This window comes from Python bivittatus, unplaced genomic scaffold, assembly GCF_059951505.1.
Source record: "Python bivittatus isolate LINGU-HERP-01145 unplaced genomic scaffold, Pbiv_v1 ctg000220_np1212, whole genome shotgun sequence".
NCBI lineage: Eukaryota > Metazoa > Chordata > Lepidosauria > Squamata > Pythonidae > Python > Python bivittatus.
In genome coordinates this window covers 12,155,162-12,172,607 of record NW_028277048.1, presented here as the reverse complement: position 1 = coordinate 12,172,607, position 17,446 = coordinate 12,155,162, and the positions used below count along the sequence as shown (strand labels likewise).

Here is a 17,446-nt window from a genome sequence, read left to right as displayed (position 1 = left end):
TGGAAATCCCAGATCATCACATTTTAAAATGCCCAGGAAATGAATGTCTTAGCATGTTGTTGAAAAGACAATATAAGTGTTAGATATACCTTTCCAGGGAGACATTCCACAAAAGGGGACCCTAGTGCATTATCTTTTCTCTGTGTACAGATTTGCTGCTACATCAATACAAGATGAAAAGTGAGATAAAGCTAAGTGTCATCTCCATCTTTATTACCTCACAGCAGTTTAATATTAAATGGGATGCAGTTGAGCCCTGAATACTCAATGATTTCATTGCCAAAGAGCAAAAATCTCCAGCATCTCTTCCTAGAAATAACTAGCCAAGTCACAGGATACAATATATGCAATGGAGACAGCTGGTTCAGAAAGATACCATCCAATGCTCCCAAGGTCCAAGAGAACAGAATTACATTCCTGATTCTCTCTCAGCTAAGATCATCACATAGTGACCAAAGCAGTCTCTCTCCTGTACCAGACCTAAACCCAGACTAAAATGGAAACTGGCACTGCTCCATCTCTCAGAGAGGTAGAGGAACCAGCCAGCCCTCTCTTTCCTATTAAACATAAGCTATTGGTGAGTGGCTGGCCTGCTTTCACAAGACTGCAATTTCCTCACTAACTTCTCATACCAGCTGCCAGAATTCAGACTTCCCCAAAATACATCTACATGAGGAATAGTTGCATACCTTGGGATAGGTAGCAAATAAAGATTCCCTCCAATCTTCCCTTTCCAGGTTAAAGAGCTTTTGTTCTTTTGAAAACCAGGAGTCAGAACTCTAGGAAAAGGGGCAAGAAGTTGGGAACAGAAGCTGAGAAAAGAAACAGGGCACCTTCCACATCCACAACAGCCTCAGAATTAACTAAGTGAATCTTCAATAATCTGGAGGGAGTCAAGGAAGAGTGGAGCCAGAGGGGACTGTCAGGAAAAAAAATGGCTATTTTTGAAAGGATAACAAACATTTAAGATTTTCCTTATGATTACTGTATCTGGCATTTATAATCTCTGCATAGTAAATTGTGTGATTTTACTCAATTTGGAGCCTATAGTAGAGTTCCTCTAAATTAGGGGCAAACCAACATTTTTTATGGCCAAAAGTTTGTTTTGTTTTGCGCTGTCTGTGATATTAGCAGAACTATATAATTCTTCCAATACCGTTTTTACATGCTACTACTTAAAGATAAAGAGGCATTTTTACACTTCTTTCTTAAGACTGGTTTTAATTATCTCTTGTGAGATTGATCTAACTCCCAGAAAATGGGAAGACAGATTTTCTTTAGCTACATGCTTCAACACTTGAGCCAGGAAGTAGCACTATAGAATTTATTTCATTTTTTTAATCAGCTACTTTCTCTTCTACTTGGCACTTAGTTACATAATCTCTATCAATCTCACATATCAGGGTTAAGGAGAATGCCTTTAGTTTATTTGAAGAGAAAAAAGACTGAACTACCTGGAAGAGAGATTGTGTCAACAGTAACTATAGTATATAAGTGGTTGCTGAATTTGTCCAAGAATTGTGCATCCTCAGATAATTGGACAAACAATACTCAGTAACATAATGACACTAAATGTGGAGGTCATGTTGAAAACAAGTGATGGTAATTTTTTGCAAGTTTGTAACACCAAGCCATGGAAAGTTTAATTCCTTTTCAGGATTGTCAGCTAGACAAAACTCTATGATGGAGGGAAAAAAACCCTTCTTGCTATCTCCTGAGAGTTGTATTTTCAAGGTCACATTCACCAACACCATGGTTAACATTTTTCTGTTTTAAGAAACACTGAGCACATGTGTCAATCACATTTATTAAATACAAATAAATGAAAACAGAGTTTGAATACAGGTTTCTTGATTTATTGCCATCAAGGATAAAATATTCCTGACTCAACATCAAGCCACAAAGTAACCCATCCATAGACTGAGAAATTCAGAACAAGGAAACACAACATCATGACCAAAACATTACTGATAATATAGTTCCAGGTTCATACCATCATGGATTTCATCTGAAAGTAAGGAGTTAAGGTGAATTTTTACAAGAAAATAATCATGATTAGTAATTATAAATAGGCTTGACCTTTAAGTTTGAAAATAATGTCATGTCAAAGTGACCATCCTTTGGAAATACTGTCAAAGTTGTCCAAATATATGCGAACATATATATTTATAATATGACCGTATATCTATTTCTATAATGCCAAAAACAACTTTTTTTTCAGTTACTCAGAGATTTAAAGCCCAATTCTATTTTCTTGAGACAAAGAATGATAGTGTGCTTGCCAAATAGTATTAAGATCTACTACTTCAATTTCTTTCCAAATTCAAACTTTGCAAGATGGGACAGAGAAAAAGAATTATGCAGGGATCAAGCAACAGGGTAGGCAACTCCTAAAAATGACAAAAAGGGGATAAGAGGTCCTTCAAACAATTTATATCTCAAGGGCTTGATAAAAGATTTACACTGCTGAGGATTCTGACCTCATAAAGGAAGCATACTGAATGGAAAAGGCTTGGAAATGGAAGAGCCAGAAGTCTAGAAAGCCTTACCTTTCAAATTTAACTGCTGAGTACAAAGCCTCATGACATTCCTCATTTTGAACATTTTAGAAGTTGCTTATGCTTGGAACAAAGCTGTTTCACATATGTGAAAAAAATGCCTGATCTGCAAAATTTAGTGCTCAAAACAATTCAACACCTTTAATTTCAAGACTGAAACATTCTGATCTCAAAACAGACTGCCCCGTATGTGCCAGAAGTGGTCCAACTTCAGAAACAAGGGCAAAACAGTCAATTTGCAACCAGAACACTTTCAGTATACTTGAAATGGATGTTTTGATGGCACAGATTTTATTTATTTATTAAACAAATTTATATGGCTGCCCAGCTCACACACACTGACTCTGGGAAGTTTACAGAATTAAAACCCATAATACAAAAAACCAGTAAATCCTCCAACCCCCTCCCCCCCAGCAGCAACCGACACATTCGAATTAACCATTTGATTGGCTCCATATCAGCCTGGGGTCGCCAGGTCTGCTGACAAAACCACGTCTTCAGGGCCTTCTGAAAAAGTATCAGGGTGGGGCCAGTCTGATCTCCCGGGGAATATTCCATAGGGAGGGAGCCACCACGGAGAAGGCCCCTTTTTTGGTCCCACTAGATGTACCTCCCTCATTGAAGGGACCCACAACATATCCCGCCTCCCTGCTCTGGTGGGCCAGGTAGATGTAACTGGGGTGAGGCGGTCCTTCAAATAACCTGGCCCTAAGTCATGAAGGGCTTTAAAGGTGATAACCAGCACCTTGAATTGGACCCAGAAGCAAATCAGCAACCAATGCAGCTCCCGCAAAAGAGGTGACACATGCATAAATCTAGGCTTGTGCAAAACTCTGCAGGTACCGCATTTTGAAGCAGATGTTTTGACAACTGAACAAGACATTCTGAGGTTGGAATATTTCAACATCAAAACATGCATACCTCTGTGTTTCACTATATTCACAGGATGGTTATTTAGACTTCTACTAAAGCTTAAATGCCTTTCCAAAAAGTAACAACGCATACAAGTAAGACAGAGATAATTATAAAGAATTTTTAAAATGTCACATTTTCTTTCTCTAGTCATCTGGCCAATCTCTTCATTATTGTTATCATTTAAAGGATACAGTCTGCCAGCATCACATGGTCCTTGAAAATCGTATACCTACAATATATAAATATGAATTTTAAAAGATAGCTGTAGCTTTTACATAGTTCAGTAAGAATTAAGTAAAAAATTATCACAGTCAATACAAGTACATCACAATAAAATCAAGGGCCAATTGTCATTATAGAACTGGTACTGTGGGGCCCATCAGAAACTTGTCCCAGTCCAGAAAGTAAAGGAGCTCATCAATTTAAACACTTACATAGATTACCAGTCTGTTGCTAGTTACAATTCAAGGTTCCTCTTTCAATATGAACCACAGACACTAAGATTTGTTACAATTTGTTCCATTTCCATCAACTAGAGACTGCAGCAGCTTCCTCCTAAGCTATTAGATATCACTTCCCTGAGAGGAATTTGAGCTATTCCCTCTCTTCCTTTTAAGTAGGAGAGAAAAATCTTTTTATTTTGTTATGACTTAATTGTGAAGTAAAATCAATCAGCACAGCATATCACTGGTAACCATTCTGTTTTCTCTCTTTTGCCATTGCTGGTTGATAAATTTATTAACATACTGGTTGATAAACTCTTGTTTAATCATCAATACTTTAATCATACTATTATTATTGTGGATTGTTTTGAGAATCATTATGATGAAAAGCAATACAATAATTTCATCAGGAAACAAAAATATAACATCTGCCCAGCATTTTAAGCCATACATACAGAGCCAGTGTGGTGTAGAGATTAAAGTGCCGGCCTAGAAACCAGGAGACTGTGAGTTCTAGGCCTCCCTTAGGCATGAAAGCTGGCCAGCCAGTCACTTTCTCTCTGCCCAACCCACCTCACAGAATTGTTGTGAGGAAATAGGAGGCAGGAAAATTAGGTATGTTTGCTGCCTTGAGTTCTATATAAAAGCGGAATAATAATAGGAGGAGGAGGAGGAGGAGGAGGAGAAGAAGAAGAAAATAATGAGCAGGTTAAAATATTGTGGGATTTCCAAATACAAACTGATATGGTCTTGGCACATAACACACCAGATTTAACTGTGGTTGAAAAGAAGAAAGTGTGGATAATTGATGTGGTGATACCAGGGGATAGTAGAACAGAAGACAAAGAACTGAAGACGATCACAAAGCATCAAGATCTGAAAATCAAAGTTGAAAGATTGTGGCATAAACCAGCAGTGGTGGTCCTGGTGGTTATCAGCACACTGGGTACCATTCCAAAAAACGTTGGATGGCACTTAGAAATACTGCGCATTAAGAAAATTTCCATCTGTCAATTACAAAAGGCCACATTGCTTAGATCCACATGTATACTATGCTGATTCATTACAGCATTCTAGGTTCTTGGGAAGAACTCAATGTGAATGAAGGCCAACATCAGCTAAAGAACTGGCAGCTGTGATTTCACATTGTTAATAATAATAATACTAATAATACATGATGACCTGACAAGTGCAAAGCCTAGGGACTCTTGTATTCAAAGCATGAGTTGTGGCTCTAGAATAAGTTGGAGAGACTACTTACCATTTCTTCAGAACAATCTTGTCCCAGCGAGTACCAGTTTGGGCAGCAATAAGCTTCTTCAGGTCCCTGATGCAATCATCAGTGCTGAGCAGTAATATTGGTTAAAGAAATGAATGAGAAAATAGGGCCCTGTATATCATAAGCACTAAACAAACTATTTTTTATGACACATCTTCCTGTCCCAAACAACTGAACCCCTTGCACCATATGAAATGGGGGTTGGACACAGATACATATTGCTCAAACCTACACACACAGAAACCAAAAGACCTGTTACTTGCACTTTCAAATCTATTAACAAATACACTTGCATGTACATTGACTGTTACAAGCTACTCTACATCCCAAAGCTCAAGATTATAACTTTTAGTCACACAGACATAAAACACTTTTTTAAAGCCTTTAAAGAACCCTTTACTTTTACATCTGGCCATAAAAACAGAAACAGGATTTTACCTATGGATCCTTTCCCCAGCCATCCAAATTCTTTAATGCCCTTTAAACACTTTAAATGCTTTCATTCATTCTCCTGAACCCACATCTAAAATAATCCTCATGATGTTGCTTTTCTTTGTATCTTAGCATTTATCTTGTACAGGTGCACACTCCATGACCCACGCAGCACCTCTCATGCACTCCCTTGCACCAAGTGGGAACTGCAGTCCAACAGATCTGAGGTCTTCTTAATAAGCAGCCATCCTAGCTCTGTGGGCTCTATGGGACTCCCTGAGATGAGGATGATGACATGCATCTTGAAGAAGCTCTTCCTTGCAGCCTTGGCTAAGGTTAGACCAGTCTTCCTCAATCTCAGTTTAAATTTAAATCTCAGTTGCTCTATCCAGCAGAGTCAGATCAGGAGGTCTGAGTTAAATGAAATATTTGGTACCTAATACATATCCACAGTACAAACTACAGCTTTAAGCCTGCACAAGCAGGAAAGATGATTATGATACTAAATATCTAGTTTCATGTTTTGGGGGTTTTTTGTTTTGTTTTCTTAGGATATAACCTTATATTTTGCAAATGAACTGGATTTATTAACTGAACAAAGATCTTTTGAGTTTCTTTTTTAGTACACAGTGCTCTTGTATACTTAACTGGTTCCAATATTTTCAAATAAGTAGCCCTGCAACAAAACAATTACAGAATCAAGGGGGAATACTGAGAAACTCAACTGAATTTAAAAAACTTATAAGAATACTGAACACTTTTTAGGCATAATTTATTAGTGAAATACAACTAGATCTGAACAAGTCAAAGAATGTACGATTAAATGGATGCTCTATTTGAATATAGTTATAGAGATGAAATAGTGGGAAGTTCAAAGGAAAAAGATCAATCATACGTTCTTTCAAAATATACTTTAATGGCATTGTATTTATCAATGGCTGCCATGATTTTAGACTTTTTTTTTTTTTTTTAACTGGAAAAGACTTTTGATTCCTCAATGGAAGAATGACTAACCAAACTGTGGAAGCAGATTTCAATGGCTAGAATAACTTCATATTTGAAAAGTAAATATGATGTAGAATTCAGTTCCATTTGGAAACCATTTTACACTTCAGTTTTATACATAGAATTGTGCTATATCCAAAATTCAGGTTGTAGAGTTTATATTCTACCTTCATATACAATCTAAATATAATTTACAGTGTTATCTTACAGTACTGTTCATCACCTACAGTCTTTTTCTCTTTTTTTTTTTTTCAATTTTCTTCAGTTGGGTTAAGCAAGTTCCTCTAAAGTTTAATAGAAACATGTTTTGATTTAAAAATAGATAAGTTTTCAAATAATGTATTAGATATATTAGTCATGATATCTTAGATTTGTTCACTATCTGCCAGTACTTTACTGTTTATATTTGAGGTTTTTATCTGTTATATTTTATATTCTTTTAAACTTGTATTTGTAAAAAAACAAAAAACAAAACAAACCCCAGGGGACAGAAAACAGGGAAAGCAGAGCCAGGACTCATTGATTTTTTTTATGAAAGCTGCTAGATTTTTCATATACATAATATAAATTAATAGTGTGTGTATGTGTATATAGTCTATATTTACAATAAATACATATATATACACACACAGTACTATATACATACATATATATACATATAAAATATTAATTTATATTATATTACATTCTTAATCCACTCATGCTAGTGTAGCAGTCCAAAACACAACTGCACTCTCCATTCACACAAAGAAAGGACAGTATAAAGGATGCATCAACCCCCATGAAGAATTCTAACACTCCCTCAACTTCCCATGCTGATAGCACAACGAAATGTTCATCTCCAAATTGAAGACTCCTGTAGACTCTTAAGATTCCCATCTCATCCTGTGGGTTATGCAGTGAAAAAGATGTCAAAGCAACAGTTCCCTGTGTCTCCCCTGCTTGTCTGGGCAAATATGCATAATATCAGAGAGAAGCAAAATGGGGAAGCATCTATTGAACCTATATTCACACCCAAGTAAATGGTACACATAATAAATGTTTCCTATCTAGTATCCCTTTCTTGTAGCTTCACAGCCAAAAAGATAGCTAAACACAGAAGGGAAAAATAAGCCATCCAAAGGCGGTTTCCTTAGTGTCGGATACTTGCACTTCACTCTCACTTTCTTGCCCAGCCGATCATTGCAAACTACTTCAATCATCTTGATCACGGCTTCACGTTCGGCTCTGCTAGAAAACTAAACAAAACAATGTCAAAAAAAAAAGTCTTCCAGTCTGATGTAAAGCACTGAATATAGTTAAAACATATTTTCAAGGGGAGGAAAGGGAGTTCCCAAGCTAACAGCCACTATCTAATGCAGTGTTTCTCAACCTTGGCAACTTGAAGATGTGTCGACTGCAACTCCCAGAATTCCCCTGCCAGCCATGCTGGCTGGCTGGGGAATTCTGGGAGTTGAAGTCGACACATCTTCAAGCTGCCAAGGTTGAGAAACACTGGTCTAACGTGACGTATACAGCTTGAAACTCTCCCTCAGCAACTGCGTACTTAGACACAGAAGCCTAATAAAGTCCCAGTGCAGGAGGCGTTCACAGGCGCGAAGAAACGTCTCCTACCACGCACTTAAAATTCCCCGATTCTCACAGCCATCCTCAAGCCCTCAACGACTAGGCCTAACCACCAACACGACTCGAAACCCGTTCCCCACGAGCCACCCTCACCGCGGAAGAGGCTTCCTTGAGGGTGGGAAAGCCAAGAGGCCACAACCCCTCAGCAGAATACGCAACCCCTCACGGAGAACAAACAATCGAGGCCCGCCAAACCGGAAGTGGGTGGTCACCCCGAAAACGGAAGTTGTACAACCCCTTCCGCCAACAATTGCCGCTCCTCTATACTGTACCTCCGAAGATTAGGCCGCGGAGAAACGCGGTGATAAATAATGGCCGCGCTATCGCCCTCGAGTCTCGCCGCTCTCCCGGACTCTCTTCTGCTCCAGATTCTGGCCTCGCTGCCGCCGCGTGACCGAATAGGCGTGGCCAGGTAGGGGTCGGCTCCGCCTCGCCCTCTCCAATTTCCATGGGAACCCGCCTCCTCCTCTCAACGTCAACAGCGCTGTCGGGTGGTCCTGCATTCCCAGTAGGATCAGCCGCGCGCAGCGCTTTGTCGAATGGCGGTTGATGTCCTCGTGCGGACGCTGCGCCTGTGGCGCGAGGGCTAAATTCGTCACGACGCAAAATAACGTATCGATGAAAAGATCCCGCGCCAGGGGCAAGCGACGGACGGATTCTCGCCCAGTGCCTGGAGGAGGAAGCAAACCGTCAGGGCCGTCTTGATCTCTTCCTTTGGGGGAGATGAGTGTTTGCTAATAAAGGCTAATCAACCTTTTCTTTCTGCAGAGTCTGCAAGCGGTGGCATCGTTTGGTGCGGGACAAGTTGTTGTGGCGACACGTGGACCTCTCTTCTTGCAGGGTCAGAATGCTAGCCTATAGTCACATGCGAAAAGGGCGGCTATATAAATTTACCAAATACAGTGGTACCTCAGTTCACGAACTTAATTCGTTCCACGTCTCTAGTCGCGAACTGAATTAGTTGTGAACCGAATCAAATTTTCCCATAAGGTTCAATGTAAATACGGTTAATCTGTTCTGAACCATATGTATTTTTTTTTAAAACCACAAAAATATGAAACAAAGTACAGTACAGTGCAGTACGAAGAGAGAGAACGCTAACCTTGCTTGAGGCGACTTCTGGCGTGGAGGACAGGAAGGCGGGTGGGGAGGTGGTTATTGTTTGGAGGGAGAGTCCCCCTCCCTACAGGAAGCCACGACCACGTGTCACAGCAGGGAAAATGGCTGCGGGTCACGTTCGTCACCCGATGCGGAGTTCGCGAATGGAAGCAACATTTTGCGAACGGTGCTGTTCATGAACCGAAGTGTTTGTGAACAGAAGCGTTCGTGAACCGAGGTATTACTGTAAATAGTTTCTGTTCTGAAATGTTTTTGGGTAGATGGCCCAGATCAGATGCAGTACAAAAGATATACTCCAATTTAAGAGAGAGAGCAAGAGAGAAAAGACATCTTTATAGTGATGTAATTCAGTAGCTTTTCTGACAGTATGAATAGTATTATTTTAATTTGCATAATGCAGCATACTTTATAAGCAATGTTTTATTTATGTTTTATTTTAGATAATTTTATTCTGGTTTTGTTACAAGTAAATAAAAGTTAGGTACATTCATAGGCAGAAAGGCTTACCAGACAAAAAACTTCTAAACTCATAATGCTTAAAACTAGAGTACAATGCTGTCTGCGCAAGAGATTAAAATCTGCAAGATGGCCAATGGGGTATTGCAAGGCAAGCCCCATCCTTTTTGTACATGCATCAGTTTCACATGAATGTTCAAAAGGGGCAGGGCTTGCAATGCAATGCTTTGTTTGCCATTTGGCCGATACTGACATTACACACATCACATGGATGCCACTGATAATAGTGTTTAAAACATCTGGAATAACCTCCCACTGAAAATCAAGTTGATTCTAGGCCTTCTGGAGACTTTTGAAAACGGAAGTATTTTGGAGGCCTGTGATGAATGATAGAATATCCAGTGTTTGATTTTTATTAGATTTTTATTTATTGATGTTATTTGTATATTTATTGTTTTTAATTCCTACTGGGGATGTTTCAATTTGGTTAATGCTTACTCTGAATTACTGTAATCCAATGAGAGTCTGCTTTAATTATGGCTTATATAAGTTTGATAAATAGTACATTAAAATAGTCTTATATTGTTGGTCAACTGTCCTTCGGGTTTCTAAAAGGCATTACTAGCACAATTTTAAGTGTATATGTCATCATAAGAGCAAGGACCATGATGGTGGATTTTTATTGTACATATAAGAATATGAATTTTTCAGCTAATATCATTACTGCTGGAGCTGCTCATTTTGTGGCCATCCTGCTTTCCAGCTATATAACCAAAACTGGAAGGGGGAATTAAGCAGATGTTTGCTTCTGCATGTGGCTTTGGACATCATGCAATACCATTATCAGATCTGTGTGAGGCTGTGGGGGTTCTGTCTCAGTGTTGAAGCCTGTGGGTGTCTAGATGGGGAAGGCTTCAGCTCAGCCCTATAAAAACTGAATGGCTTGGGGTTTTAGGGCCTCTTGGATTCTGTGATTTTCTATCTTTAGCCCTGGATGGGGTGGCAATACCGTAAACAGAACTGATAAACAATTTGGAGGTCTTCCTGGATGTACGGTTCTTGTCTGAGGAACAGGTGGCAGCTCTGGCCAGGAGGGCTTTTATACAACTTCACTATGTGTGCCAATTGCTTACTTTCCTGGATTGGGAGATACTGCTCATGGCCACTCATGCTTTGGTCACTACCCAAATAGACTGTTGCTATGTGCTGCCCTAGAAGAACATCCAGAAGCTGCAACTGGCCAGAATGTGGCAACACAGGCAGTCATGGGCATACCTGAGTACATCCATGTTGTACCTTTGCTTTATGAGCTGCATTGGCTCCCAATATGTTTAGGGTGCAATTCAAGGTCTGGTTGTCACCTAAAAAGCCCTTCATGGCATGGGGCCAGATTATTCATGGGACTACCTTTGTCTCTAGATTGTTTCTACCCACCCCATCAGGTCCAACAGGAGGGGCATGTTCCAGATAATGTTGATTAAAGAACATCATTAGGCAGGACTGAGGAAACAGGTCTTTTGTTTCAGAGTGCCTGCCATTTGGAACATTATACACCCTGAGATTAGGTTGGCCCTGACCTTGCTGGCTTTTCAGAAAGCTTTAAAGACCTGGATGTTTTCCCGGGCATGGTGGTCAGAAAGTTACAGCAACTATCATGAGACAGGTCTACTCTATAATCATGAGCCAGCTTAACTATCAAGTAACTGTAATTCTGTGATTACTAGATGTGTTGTCCAACTAAAATATTTTCCCACACATTAGCTAAACTACAATTCTCAAAGATTTTAGGGGACCCACATTTATTTCAAAAGTTATACAAACAAGGTTTAGACTAAACATTTGGGTGCTGTCAAGCCTAATCCTAGCACATCTATGTTAGAAATAGGTGTCACTGAACTGAACCAGCATACCTGGTTTGCAGTCATAGGTTTGCAGCTTAGGTTTGTTTCTGTGCCAATTATAATTTTCAGTAATTATAGGCATCCCCATATTTTTCCCTATTGTCAATTTCATGTGTTTTTTCCCCCTTCCCTTTAGATATCCTCCAAGATCTTATGGCATCTTCTGCGGAACTATCTCCGAGGCAGCTTGCGGACTCTGAAGCTGCGAGGATCCCTCCTGTCCTTTCGGAAGCAAGTACTTACCTCAGCACTGATGCAGGCTTTGGGCAAACAATGTCCCAAACTCCACCAGTTGAGCTTGATGGAGACAGACCTCTGTTCACTCCAGTATGACTGTATGCCCTCCTCTCTTACCACCCTGGAGCTGAGATACTGCGAGATCCCTTTTGTGTGGTTCCAAGTGCCAGAGACCTCCAAGATCTGCACTTTCCCAAGAATCCAAGAACTTGCAATCTGGAATGTCCCTTCTTTTTCCAACCAGCACCTATTCAGTATCGCCACCCAGGGCACTCTCAAGACTCTTATCCTTTCAGAAGTGTACCGTGTAACAGATGTGGGGATCCAGACAGTAGCACCACATCTGAAAGACCTTGAGCACCTTGCCTTGCTCCAGTGTAGCACTGGTGATTCAGCCATGCACTTCATTGGGCGCCACATGAAGCAACTGCACCACTTAGATCTCAGGAGCAATTCTTTGACAGATGTAGGTCTTCTTTGCTTAAGTGGTTTGCCAATCTTAGAGGGCCTTTGTTTGAGAGACTGCAGCCAACTTTCTCCAGAAACCATTTTAATTGTTTGCCAGTCACTCCCCAGCCTGAAGCATCTTGATTTAAGTAGGATAGACTTTGAAGACAAAATGCTCCAAAAGATCCAGATGGGTTTGCCAAGCTGCATAGTGGCAAACACCATCTCTTGCACAGATTCCAGTGTAATATCTTAGACAATAGCAAATTTTCCCCATGAATGTTATTCAGAGGTCAAAAGATGGCAGCTCAGGGATACATCTCAGCAGCTTTTTATCCTTACAGCCCAAATGTTTGTAGTAGGCTAAAAATGGAACAGATCAGACAAAACAAGTATCACATCTCAAAGGCCATTAGTTTAATTGTTGTGCAAATTATATGGCCAATGTTTGTACTGCAAATGTCCTGCTTTTGACATAATTCAAGCATAAAGAATCCAGTGCCTTCCAAATTTTTGATATACCCCCCTCCAACTCCCATCAGTTCCAGCTAGTACAGCCAGCTGTGAACCGTAATGAAAAATGTATCCAAAAATACCAGGAGGGTCCTAAGTTCTAAACTGTGGCATAGAAAGTGAGTAGGAGAGATTAACTATTAAAAGAATGTGTGTACTGCAGGCATAAGATGTTATTGGACACGTACCATTTTAAAAGCACTGAGCAAATCTCTGAACATCTAAACTAGGATACAGCCTCTATTCTGATAGAGTCCATTCCTCCTCCTGGATGACTCAAAGAGTTGATATCTTTTAACAAGCACAAAAGTTATATCTACAAAATTGGTGCATGACTGCCAAGACTGCCCACATTTTATTGTTTTTAAACACCAGCCTATTTACCTGAAATCTGGCACAAGAAGTTTGGGTTTTTAAAAATAAATTATCTGAAGTTTGTATTCCACATTATTTTTTCCATAAATTCGGACATGGATTAGCTTCCAGACAGGAGTTATGTTATGGATATCCCATCAAATGCTCCATAAAAAGGGTATACATGTAGTACCTGACGTCTCAAGTGCATGCAGAAGTCTTGGGAGCAACCTGTAGAGCCCACTCTAAAAGTTGGAATGTGTGGTTAGGCTTAAGGTGACAGAATGGAAAAGTTATTCAATACTTAGGAAGTAATGAAATTGTGTTGAATTATCTTTAAATTTAGATTTAATTTCTGTTCTGGTCCCTTGGTCTCACCTACCTTTTGGGATACAGCCTGGGCATTTCACTCAAAAGCCAAATGTGATCCTCAGATTAAAGAAAAAGTGGACCCTTGTACTATCTGACCTGAAATTAGAACAAATAGAGTGAGCCATCATTTTATATTAACTATATTTGCTGTATTACCCATGAAATGCCTTTTGTTTTCCCATCTTGCATTTTCTTTGTTCCCAACCACCTTTGCAGCATTGTAGTACTGATCCAGCTTCCCCATTTCAGTAGCTTGGCTTTCATTAGTGTTACTGCCAGCAGATGATAGAAACAGCCAACAGCCTTTGGCTGTTGTGGACAGTGCCTGGAACACATTGAGCCAAGCAGAGGTGGAAAAATTCATAGAGATACCACCAGAACTCTTATTTCCTGCATTTCTTAACCCTTTTCTCCCATTAAAATCTATGAGTAGCTATAATCTTGTCCAACGATTTCATGCAATAACTGATGCTATACTATTCTGTTCTTGTAGTTCTTGAATGGTGATGGGAACCACAGATACAGTTGGGTTTTCTTACATCTCCTTCTAGATTCCAGCTTTCATTTTGAACACATTAAACTATGCATTCATAAGCTTACTGAACAGAATGAATCCCCAAATCTTCACATTAGTTGTATCATGCTTGTACCATATTCACACTGTCTTTGCCTTTCTTCATTCTTTCTTTTCACTGCTGACTGCTGTGTCACTAACTTTTAAAAAATAAAGTCCTTCAAGTTGAACTGGACTCCTAGTGATTTCATGGACATGTCCATATAGGGTGTTGGTTTTAGTTTTGCTTAAGGCACCAGGCTAGAAAGCTGGAGACTATGAGTTCTAGTCCCTCCTTAGGCATGAAAGCTGGCTGGGTGACTTTGGGCCAGTCTCTCTCTCTCTCAGCCCAACTCACCTCACAGGGGTGTTGTTGTGGGGAAAATAGAGGAGGAAGGAGTATTAGGTATGTTCGCCGCCTTGAGTTATTTGTAAAAATAATAAAGGCAGGATAAAAAAATCTAAAAAATATATAGAATTGGTTATGTCAGTGCCTTCTGGCATATATTCTCAACTAACCAATCTAGCCTATAATCCTATGTTTCCCTGGTAGTCTCCCATCCAAATCCTAATGCTGCCAACTAGCTGAGCCTGAATCCTACATTCTCATAAAAAGTTCTTGACCCCTTCTGGTCATGTTTGTAGCAGTAAACTTTGCTCAGTTTCTGGATCCACCTGCAGCTGAGTAAAATAAACACGCACAGACATATCTGTTTATCTAGTTAACATGTCTATGGGACCCTGAGTGTTTATTATCTTGAGAAGCTGTTGTCTATGATGCTTGGATGCTTGCTTAAGTCACATTTCGTTCTTGGGAAACTATATGGCCGGTTTGAAACACTGTTTTAAAATTATTTAGTTACATTTATTGAGAGTTTTACATACAGTAAAAGTCAAATCTAAAGAAAAAAGAAGAAAAAGATGTAAGAAAAAAAGTAAAGAAACTAAGTTATGAAATATGATGACTTCTGACCTTCAACAGATAATTACAATCGTATAATTGTATATTTGTATAACCTCCCTCTTAGATGTTATACAAACCCCTTCAACTCCTCACTTAGTCCACATCTTTTTTAATCCTCAAACCCATTATATCATGCTTTTCGTCTTTCAGTAAAAAGTCTATATAAGGTTTCCAGTCTTTCAGAAAAGTTTTTGTTGTTTTTTCTCTGACCAAACAGGTCAACTTTGTCATCTCAGCAAGTTCTGACATTTTCACAATCCATTCCTCCACTGTGGGAATTTCATTATTCTTCCATCGTTGAGCATACAATAGTCTTGCTGCAGTTACCATGTAGAAAATCAATCTGCCATGAGTCTTCTAGTTCATTGTCCATAAGCCCCAATAAAAAAAGTTCTGGTGTCTCCACAATATTTATCTTTAAAATCTTTTGCATCATCATGTGAATTTGTATTCAAAATTTCTTAGCTTTCTCACAAGTCCACCATGCATGGTAAAATGTTTTTCACATTTCCAACACTGGTTTGAAATACCTTTGTACATTTTTTAATAATATTTATTACTTTGTAATTAACAGAAAAAGAAAAACAAAACACAAAAATAAAAGTGATAAAAATACAACAAAGAAAATAAGAAAACTTAGCATAATATTTATTTATTTATTTATTTATTTATTTATTTATTATTAAATTTCTCCCCCGCCCATCTCCCCCCAATGGGGGACTCTGGACAACTCACACAAAACATTAAAACCATAAATACATATAAATACATAAAACATCAAAATTTTAAAACATTACTAAAAAAGAGGAAAAGGAGGGTCCAAGAAGATGAAGAATCTGGGGCTGAAGACAGCAGGGCTAGCCACCCCCACACTTGAAGTATTCCCTCCCCACCCCAGGCCAAGTAACAGAACCAGGTCTTATCATTATATATGTCATTATAACAGTAAATAGTTACAAATCTATATCTATCTATCTAACACAATTATTATTCAGATGCATATATATTTCCAATACATTTATGTAACTATTTTTTTTTAAACCACTGTATTTTGTATAAATGTGTCCCATATTTCATTATACTTGTCCATACAAAGTCTACATCTATAGGCAATCCACTCATAAGTGGCAAGTGCAATCAGGTCTTCAATCCATTGAATAAATTTATCTACTCTGTAAATCTCCCAGTGTTGTCTAATAACACAAGCCAAGGGTTTCACGCAGATATTGAAAAGCAAGGGTGAAAGCGGGCCTCCTTGTCTACTCCCTCTAAATAATGAGAAACTAGCAGAAAGAATACCATTAACCTTTACTTTAGATGTGGGCGACTCATATAATATCTTAATCCATTTTATAAATTTCAAGGGAAATCCAAACCTATTTAATATAGCAAACATGTACTGTCTATATATTTTGTCAAAACCTTTTTCTGCATCTAAAGATAGAATTACAAATTAGTCTTAATTTTTATTCAGGTCAATTAAATCTACAATCATCCTAATGTTGTCGGCTGCTTGCCTAGTTTTTATAAACCCTGCTTGATCATTCTTAATAATAAGCGATATCACTTGCTGTAATCTATTTGCCTGCATTGCTGTTAAGATCTTTGTATCAACATTACTCAGAAAAATTGGACGATAGGTAGCACATTGAGTATGATCTTTTCCTGGATTTGGTATAATTGCAATATAAGCCTGATTAAATGCTTCTGATAATATTCCGTTATCAAGTACCTCATCATACAATTGACAGAGTTTTGGCACTAAAAGATCTATAAATGCTTTATACCATTCTATAGGAAATCCATCCAATCCTGTGTTTTACCACTTGCCATTTTTAAAATTATTTGTTTAATCTCTACCTCAGAGAGTGGAACAAATAAAGGTTGTTTTTGTATACCATCTAGATGTGGTAGATTTATATTATCTAAAAAGGCCTCTGTATCTTCATTCAATATATTCTCTGGTTTGCTATATAATTCTGAATAAAATTTTAAAAAATGACAATTTATATCCTTTGAAATTGTATATATTTGGACTCTTTCACCTCTAATAATTGGAATCATAGCTCTATCTTTCTTTTGTGTAAAATGATTAGCCAAAATTTTACCAGATCTTTCACCATTCTCCCAATATCTCTGTTGTAAACAGCATGAATTCTGTCTGCTGTGATATTATAGTATTTAATTCATATTTCTTCTTCTGTATTTTTCTATACAAAGTAGTAATGGACTTCTAACCATCTGTCCCCATAAATGTTTCAATTCATCTTTC

General features: G+C 38.6%; 2 protein-coding genes across 3 annotated transcripts; one reads left to right on the top strand and one right to left on the bottom strand.

Annotated features, from left to right (window-relative positions):
- Nucleotides 1-1,840: 1,840 nt before the first annotated feature.
- On the bottom strand, nt 1,841-8,670 carry UBL5 (ubiquitin like 5). Of its 2 annotated transcripts, none has more exons than XM_007421410.4 (5): nt 8,531-8,670; nt 7,779-7,870; nt 5,178-5,261; nt 3,665-3,702; nt 1,841-2,008 (listed from the first exon to the last, which is right to left on the bottom strand). In XM_007421410.4, the coding sequence occupies exons 2-5, from the start codon at nt 7,832-7,834 to the stop codon at nt 1,965-1,967; spliced, it is 222 nt and encodes a 73-aa protein (XP_007421472.1). In that variant the 5' UTR covers nt 7,835-7,870; nt 8,531-8,670; the 3' UTR covers nt 1,841-1,964. The 2 variants fall into 2 exon arrangements, with proteins under 2 accessions (XP_007421472.1, XP_007421471.1); XM_007421409.3 differs by lacking the exon at nt 8,531-8,670 and adding an exon at nt 8,352-8,505.
- FBXL12 (F-box and leucine rich repeat protein 12) lies at nt 8,533-14,401 on the top strand. Its single transcript, XM_007421408.4, has 3 exons — nt 8,533-8,670; nt 9,027-9,099; nt 11,871-14,401. Exons 1-3 carry the CDS (start codon nt 8,570-8,572, stop codon nt 12,672-12,674), a joined length of 978 nt encoding a protein of 325 aa, XP_007421470.1. The 5' UTR covers nt 8,533-8,569; the 3' UTR covers nt 12,675-14,401.
- Nucleotides 14,402-17,446: the final 3,045 nt, after the last annotated feature.

Excerpts from the sequence above, each read along its gene's own strand:
- UBL5 (XM_007421410.4), bottom strand. The coding sequence starts at position 7,834 with ATGATTGAAGTAGTTTGCAATGATCGGCTGGGCAAGAAAGTGAGAGTG. Across the intron at positions 5,262-7,778 it reads AAAGTGAGAGTGAAGTGCAA|CACTGATGATTGCATCAGGG; the intron begins GTATCCGACACT and ends ATTACTGCTCAG. Across the intron at positions 2,009-3,664 it reads CCATGTGATGCTGGCAGACT|ATGAAATCCATGATGGTATG; the intron begins GTATCCTTTAAA and ends CCTTACTTTCAG.
- FBXL12 (XM_007421408.4), top strand. The coding sequence starts at position 8,570 with ATGGCCGCGCTATCGCCCTCGAGTCTCGCCGCTCTCCCGGACTCTCTT. Across the intron at positions 8,671-9,026 it reads GACCGAATAGGCGTGGCCAG|AGTCTGCAAGCGGTGGCATC; the intron begins GTAGGGGTCGGC and ends TTCTTTCTGCAG. Across the intron at positions 9,100-11,870 it reads TGGACCTCTCTTCTTGCAGG|ATATCCTCCAAGATCTTATG; the intron begins GTCAGAATGCTA and ends CCTTCCCTTTAG.